Below are 7,472 nucleotides of genomic sequence, written 5' to 3'. Positions count from 1 at the left end.
TGAATATAATTTAGTGTTAAAATATTGGGGGGGGGGGGGGAGACTTGAAAATTTTGGGGTTGTTTGCTAATGTCTAACAGAATGCATAAGAGGGAGCCCAGTCTCGTCATCTCATCATCTAATGGCAAGGGTTTGTTCACTTTGTGGTCTTATCTGTTTTTACTGCTCAAGAAATATGTTCCATATATCTTCTTATGACACAATTTGTGAATCATTGCGTAATTTTGTATAATTTAGATTGCTCTCATTCCTTTTTCCACTGTTAATTTGTTTTTCATTTTTCTTAAATATTACGTACCAGATTACAACATTTGGATGTTCGTTGGCCAAGCACCGAAAGTCTTCCACTTTAGAAGCGAAAGACATACTCCTGCATCTTGGTTAGTTTTCATGTTTTCCTTATAATGCCTTTTGATGCAAATATTAACTCAAACTTCTATTTGTTCCTGGAATCAGAAAGAAATTGGAATATGGCTCTTCCTGGGTTTGGTGGAGATGAGATAAGGATTTTCAAGAAACCGGTAAGATTTTATAATTTAGTTTCTGCAAGTGCCTCCAGAAAATTGTTCTTTACTTGTATGTGCAGTATAAAACCTAATTGTTTTCTTACATGTGCTGCTTGTGACCCCAGCATGTCAATGAGCTTCACAGGGAGCGGCTTGCTGCTGTAAGTTATTTGCATCTCCATTTCCCCTTTTACTGCATGAAAGTGTCATCATGATTGCATAATTAGCAGTAGAGTCATGGGATTAACAGAAATTAGTGTGAGATGGACGAGGGTGTTTAATTCAGTAAGGGAAATTATATGCGGCCATAATTATGTTTGCCATAATACCCATAATATTATATGGAAAATATTTATCACTAAGATGCTCCTAAAGCATTTTGGATATATTATTTCTTCCTTAATTATAAATTATAACGTTAAATAATATCCCCTATAGTACCCTTTTTCCATAGTTTTTGAAGCTTCATGTCTTGATACTTGCCGTCTTTTTTAAAGCTTCCATGAAGTAGAAAATACAAATCTTTGCCACATTAAATCTCTGAGTTTATATATTTGGAGGAAGTTCATTGTATGGTGTCGGCCAATTTGAATACTTTTGCTTGGATTATGTTCGGTCAAATTTGAAGAGGGTACATGGTAACTATTTGCTTTACAATTAGAGCCGTCTACGATTTTCCTTTTTAGACAACACTTTCAGTCCTAATGGGTTGAATCTTCCCAAAACTTATACAGCACAATAACATTCGAGTGAACTGTAATCATTGTCTCTTTAGATTTCATGGAATAAAAATGTACTCACAATTTGCAAAATTTGATTCACACTCAGCTATGGATGATGGCTAGTTTAAATAAAATAAGTTAACATATCCAAAAATAAATCAATGCTTATTAGGTAATAATTAATTAGTCAAATGTAGTAATTAGTTTAATATATATAAGGAAATAATCTTTAATTATTAAGGAAAGAGAATATATGTAGGGGTAATATTGTAAGATAATAATCAATGATTAAAAATAATTAAATATATAATTATAACAAATACAAAATTACTAATCTAACCCATCATGGCAGCAGCCATAATTATGGCCATTTAGCACTACTCTTCAGTAAATTGTAGGAGACTGATACTATGGTAATAATTTTATTTGCATTTTGTTGAACTTTCTATCTGCTGGTTCTTCTCTTGGCAGGTAAAAAAGTCAATGTTAGCTTCTGATACTATCAGTAAGAACTCCAGCGGAGCATCTGGGAGTGCTAAGGGTCATCTGGCAAAAGGACCTGCCAATACCATCAGTTCTCCCCCAAATTCTAAAATACGTGAAGCTGCATGAGAGAATACCGAACCAGAGTTTCTCCTCTGGTACTCACCCCTATTATCTGAAAATGACCTTGAAAAGAACATTGTTTGCATATAAATAGTATAGTTGATGCTACAAGATTTGCAGGTTTGATTCATTTTCTAGTAATTGGTTACAAACTTACAAATTCGGATGTGTGTTTTCAGGAGTTTGTAGTTACTGGCTAAGTTCTGGTTTTGGTTGTTTTACCACATCTTGATATGGCCTCTTATACTTGTATTTCTTATGCAGGTCAGTTCGGGCAGAATATTTTGTGCTTGGAGTCCTGTGAATTTAAATGTCAGGAAATAGCAAAATGAGTAACATGTGAAAAGAAAGGCACAAAGGAAGAAAAGCAGGAATTAGGCGCATGCATTGTGTTTTGATTTCTTCTTCTTCCTAAGTAGACAAGTGTTGGATAAGGTTTTCAAGTTAAAATGTTGGTCACCACAGATCTTCTAATGTTGGGTTATCCAATATTGCCTGCCTGTAATTTCACGTCACCTTCTGCCTAGTGCTCCATTTTTTTAATTCAATTCCACTCTTGCCCACAACTAATATCGCTCTGGCACATCAGATCTACGGCTCCTAAAATTATGTTGGGAGCACAAATTTTAATAAAAAGTTAGTAAGGTCTTATGAGAGTATATTGTTAATTTGATTGCAGTGGAGAGTCACATGACATGAGCTCTTAAAAGTAGTCTCCACCATTTAAGAGCTCACTCTTCACAGTGAGAGAGTCTCCATTTTTGCTCTTAAATTTAGTTTTTGATTTTATATTTAATTTTAATCTTATTTACAAGTAAATTTGACATTTAATTTAATAATTAAAATTCCATTGAAATTAAAACCAAACTTTACATTAAAAAAAACACAAATTAAAAAAATATTACAATAATTTAACATTGAGATAACTAAAAATAAAATAATTAAAAAATATTATAATAATTTTCATTTCTATTTTATTCTTATTTTAGATTGAAAAATACTCCCTCGGTCCTATTTCAAATGGTCTAAAACTCCCAAAACTATAGGACAATTCTGATTCACAGTTTTGTATTGTTGAATTAACAAAAACTTGAATTAGACACGTTTGGCTGTTGCCAAAAAAGAAAAGAAACAAAAATAAACGGGGGAAGGCGGTGACAGCAGACTTTGTTGTAAGATTAAGAATAAGAATATGCAAGTGCATGCATGTGATTGGTGTTGTAAATTTCCATATCTCATTTGTTGCTAATATTTATATTACCAAAATGCCCTTTCCTAACCTTAAGTACATAAGGAATTATGATATTAAATTTATATTAGAGCATTTTCAGAGCACGTTTGTACGTGTCGAACCAAGCCGGCACGCGTGCTGGATAGCGGGCTGGCGCACCGATGTTGCTCGTGCTCGGTGCCTCTGTTGGTGTCGGGCACGGAAGAGAGAAATGGCGAGCACGTGCAAAAAACACGCTTAATTGAAAAAAAAGAATGAATGTTTTTAAAAAAATGCGACAGTTGGGCAATTGTATTTTTTTTTTTTTACTGTTAGGGAGTCAACAACTCTTTTCAATTTATTTATTTTTTATTTTCTTTCCTTCCTCCATGTATACTGTCTTTTTCACAAAAATTTCACATCCAACACAATTCTCTCTTCACATCTCAATTTTTCTCACCTTTTATTTCAATTTATTCTTTCAAATTTAGTTCAATAAATGGATCGTAATTTCGACGATTATTTCAAGAACTATTCTCAAGGTTCGGGTGTGTGTATTATCAATCCGATGATGGGGTTCGCCCCTTTTTCTGAGTCTCCAATATTTGTTCTCCGGGCTCTCTTCCAATCTTAGGGAACCCACAGCCTGTTGTTGAAGTCGAAGAAGTGAAGCTAAAGTCTTAGAAACACCGCATCGAGTACACGAGTGCTGAGACAGAGCTCATATGCATGTTGTGGGCCGAGGCTACCACAACTCAAGCTGGTTTCTATCGCCGAAGCAAAATCCAAACAAGCTGAAGCGAAAGCCAAACAAGCCGAAGCAAAAGCTAGCGCAAAGAAGCAAAATCAGAGAAGCCGCGGTGAGAAGGGAGGAACTCGATTTCAAAATCCTCAACACGGACACTTCGGGGATATCAGAGTCTCAATTGACATGGCACCAGAACATGGTTCAAGAGGTGCTCAGGCGTAGATGATTCATGTAGTGTAGGCTTTTTTAATTATTGTAATTTTTTAAATTGTTTAAATTAATGTAATTTTTATTTTATTTTAATTAATGTAATGTAGAATTTTAATTTTAATGAAATATTGAATTTTAAAATAGAAGAGTAAAAATATGATTAAATAAAAATGAAAATTATAATTCCTCTTATAGAATCAATGCACTAGAAATAGAAGGCGCTAAGATCGAAACACTAATTAGCGCCTCTTTTTAGCGCATCCTGCTGAAGATGCTCTTAGCAAATTGTAAATATGCTACCTTAATACATACTACTAACTATTTCACATCAATTCATAGTGATTGATGGCTACTAAGAAAGGGTAAACTTTCAAACACATGTATGTCTATAATAATGTAGTATTTCTTAAGCTCAGCAAATTTATATCGACTTTTTTAACCACATGCCTAATTGTTTGTTAATCAAAAGCATGCAAAATCTTAAAGAGTCGTGACTGGTGTACTTTTCAAAGACACGTTTCGAATGAACTCAATTTAATCTAGCTTTCTACAAAGTTAGGTCGTTGAATTCCAGACTGGAATTGATTGCATGGCCACGCGGATAATTCCACTAATTAACAGTTGACGGCCACCTAATGAATAAGTAGAAAAAGAAAAAAAGGAATACAAATGAATTATTATGATCCATGCATAAATATATTAAGAGTGGATTATGAAAATAGCCTTTTTTATTTTTTTAGTAAACTTAAAAATTATTTATTAAAATAAAAATATAAAAAATATTTATATTTATCATTTTACCCTTGCATATAAAAATTTAAATACTACTCTTTAAAAGATTCGCGCATTTCACAACTAGTTGAATTCACAACCAGGATTTATTTTGATTGTGAATTCAAGTAGTCGTGAATTTGAATTTTAAAATTTGAATTCACAATCAAAACAACTAGTTGTGACTTCGAGCTTTAAAACTCAAATTCACAACCAAGATTTATTTTGGTTGTGAATTCAAAGAAGTCGTGAATTTGAATTTTAAAGTTTGAATTCACAACCAACATTAACGATTCAGTTGTGAATTCTAGTTTTAGTTGTGAATTCATAGATCTAGTTGTGAATTCACAGATGTAGTCGTGAATTCAAGAACTGATCGTGAATTCAAGAACATTAAGTTGTGAATTCAAGTTTTAAATAAATTCACAACTATAAACAATGTTAGTCGTGAATTCGATTGAATTCACAACTATAATATTGTTGGTCGTGAATTCGCGTGAATTCACAACTATAAATAACATTAGTTGTGAATTCAAGTTTTAAATGAATTCACAACTAAAAATATTTAGTCGAAAATTCTAGTTTTAGTTGTGAATTCATAGATCTAGTTGTGAATTTGAGAATATTAAGTTATAAATTTCTAAATTTAGTTGTGAATTCAAGAAGATTAAGCTCAGAATTCATATATTTAGTTGTGAATTCAAAAACATTAATCAATTATCCAATTTTTTTTTTCAATTAATCAAATCTCTCTAATAAAATACGCAAGTCATCACTGAAAAAAAAAATGAAATAGAAAGAGAGGGAGAGAGAGAGAAGCAAATTACCACAAACTTACAAAAATATGCATATAAAAACATGAAACAAATGAAATTTAGGCAGTCGAAATGCTTTTATCTTAATTATTTATGATACAGGATAAAATTGTGCATAACACAATAGCAAAGATTTTAATATGATATGTAATATGGAAAAAATGGATATAAAATAAAAAGGTTATCATCATTTCAAGATCGAGGTTGGTTATTATTATTAAATTGCTTTTGAAAATTTCCTTCTCCCAACTTGCGTTAATGATAATTTGAACTGATTTCTTATTTTATTTTTCTTTACTCAAATAAGAAGGCATACTTTTCTTTACATATATATACACACACATTAAAGTGTTTGAATAAAAATATTTTAGTTATTTCACTATAATTTCCAACACTCTACTCATTTTTAAAATGTATATAAATATTTGGATGCAGTCGTAATATTGTATTCATTATATTCAAAAAAAATTCTAATTCGGTGCATGTGTTTTATATTTTCGTGATATGATTATATGTCTTATATTAGATTTGTGATAATTTATATACTTTTGAAAGTTTAAAATATGTTTTAATTTAACCTATATAATTATAGTATATAATTTAATTTTAATTTTTTTATTAATATTAACTTAATTTAATTAATTATTATCGCGCATCGTAGAAGGGCAAATCTTTTCACAATGAATAAATTAAGAAGGAAGTGGAATCCTTGATGCGATAAATCAGGAGATTAGAGCATCCACAGTGGGATACTCGATCCCACCTAATCGAGTAAGGTGGGGATCGAGTACCCCACTGCACGTCTCTCCTACTCGAGGCTTACTCGATTTTTCGGGTAAAACCTGATGGCTTTGAAACGGAGTGCGTGTGGTGCACGCGCGAATAATAATAATAATAATAATAATAATAATAATAATAATAATAATAATAATAAATTAAATTGAAAACAACGGATATAACCATTTGTCCTTTGTTTGGTTCCAAGGCTCTAGCCGTGTCAACATTTGCCTTGCTATATAATAACCCCTCATTCGGCAGGCAAATCCACAAAAAAAAGGGCCGCAATCCGGCGCGCGGGCTGGACTACATTTTCATTCTTTTCTTTCAAAAAAATAGTCGAATGGTCGATGATACTTCGTCGTCTTCGTCCGACGGGGTTGCGCAAGAAATCATCGATGAGATCAATAAGCAGAAGCAATTGATTGCTCAAATGTTCTCCCAACCGGAGCTGGAACGTGTTATTCCACCACTGGTCTTACGTCTACCGTGATCGTGAGGCTGCCCATTTACGTCTTATGCAAGACTACTTCAACGACAATCCGACGTACGGGCTTACATTTTTCCGACGGCATTTTCGAATGCATAAGGAGTTGTTCTTGCGCATCGTCGATGTTGTGCAAGGTGAAGATGGTTACTTCCGGATGAGCTATGATGCTGTGGGCCGGGACTCTCTCACGCTTTGGTAAAAATGCACGGTGACTATCCGCCAATTAGCCACCGACGTCAGTGCAGATTACTTTCGACGAGTATCTCAAGGTCGCCGACACGACGGGGCGTCTATGCCTAAAGAAATTCTGCAGAGCTATCATCCGAGCATACAGTGCCGAGTATCTTCGACGTCCTACAGCGGCGGACGTCCAACGCCTTCTTCAGATGCACGAGGCACGACACGGATTTTCCGGGATGCTTGGGAGTCTTGATTGTATGCATTGGGCTGGAAGAATTTCCCAAAGGCGTGGAATGGCACATATACACGCGGTGATCAAGGGGAGCCCACCTTGATCTTGGAGGCCGTTGCATCCCACGATTTGTGGATTTGGCATGCTTTCTTTGGTGTTGCCGGTTCGAACAACGACATCAATGTTCTCAATCAGTCGCCTCTGT

At 33.8% G+C, this 7,472-nt stretch overlaps 1 protein-coding gene across 2 annotated transcripts; it reads left to right on the top strand.

Annotated features, from left to right (window-relative positions):
* Positions 1 to 45: 45 nt before the first annotated feature.
* Positions 46 to 2,382, top strand: LOC130996583 (transcription initiation factor TFIID subunit 12-like). 2 transcript variants are annotated; one of them, XR_009092682.1, is made up of 5 exons: positions 46 to 380; positions 457 to 521; positions 632 to 667; positions 1,700 to 1,869; positions 2,099 to 2,382. XR_009092682.1 is itself a non-coding variant. In XM_057921876.1 (4 exons), exons 2-4 carry the CDS (start codon positions 471 to 473, stop codon positions 1,838 to 1,840), a joined length of 228 nt encoding a protein of 75 aa, XP_057777859.1. In that variant the 5' UTR covers positions 148 to 380; positions 457 to 470; the 3' UTR covers positions 1,841 to 2,382. The 2 variants fall into 2 exon arrangements, 1 of the variants encoding a protein (XP_057777859.1); XM_057921876.1 differs by having other exon boundaries at positions 148 to 380; positions 1,700 to 2,382.
* Positions 2,383 to 7,472: the final 5,090 nt, after the last annotated feature.

The sequence above is a fragment of the Salvia miltiorrhiza genome, chromosome 8 (genome assembly GCF_028751815.1).
Source record: "Salvia miltiorrhiza cultivar Shanhuang (shh) chromosome 8, IMPLAD_Smil_shh, whole genome shotgun sequence".
Classification (NCBI taxonomy): domain Eukaryota; kingdom Viridiplantae; phylum Streptophyta; class Magnoliopsida; order Lamiales; family Lamiaceae; genus Salvia; species Salvia miltiorrhiza.
Note: the sequence above shows the minus strand (reverse complement) of the source record. Positions and strands in the feature narration are given on the sequence as shown.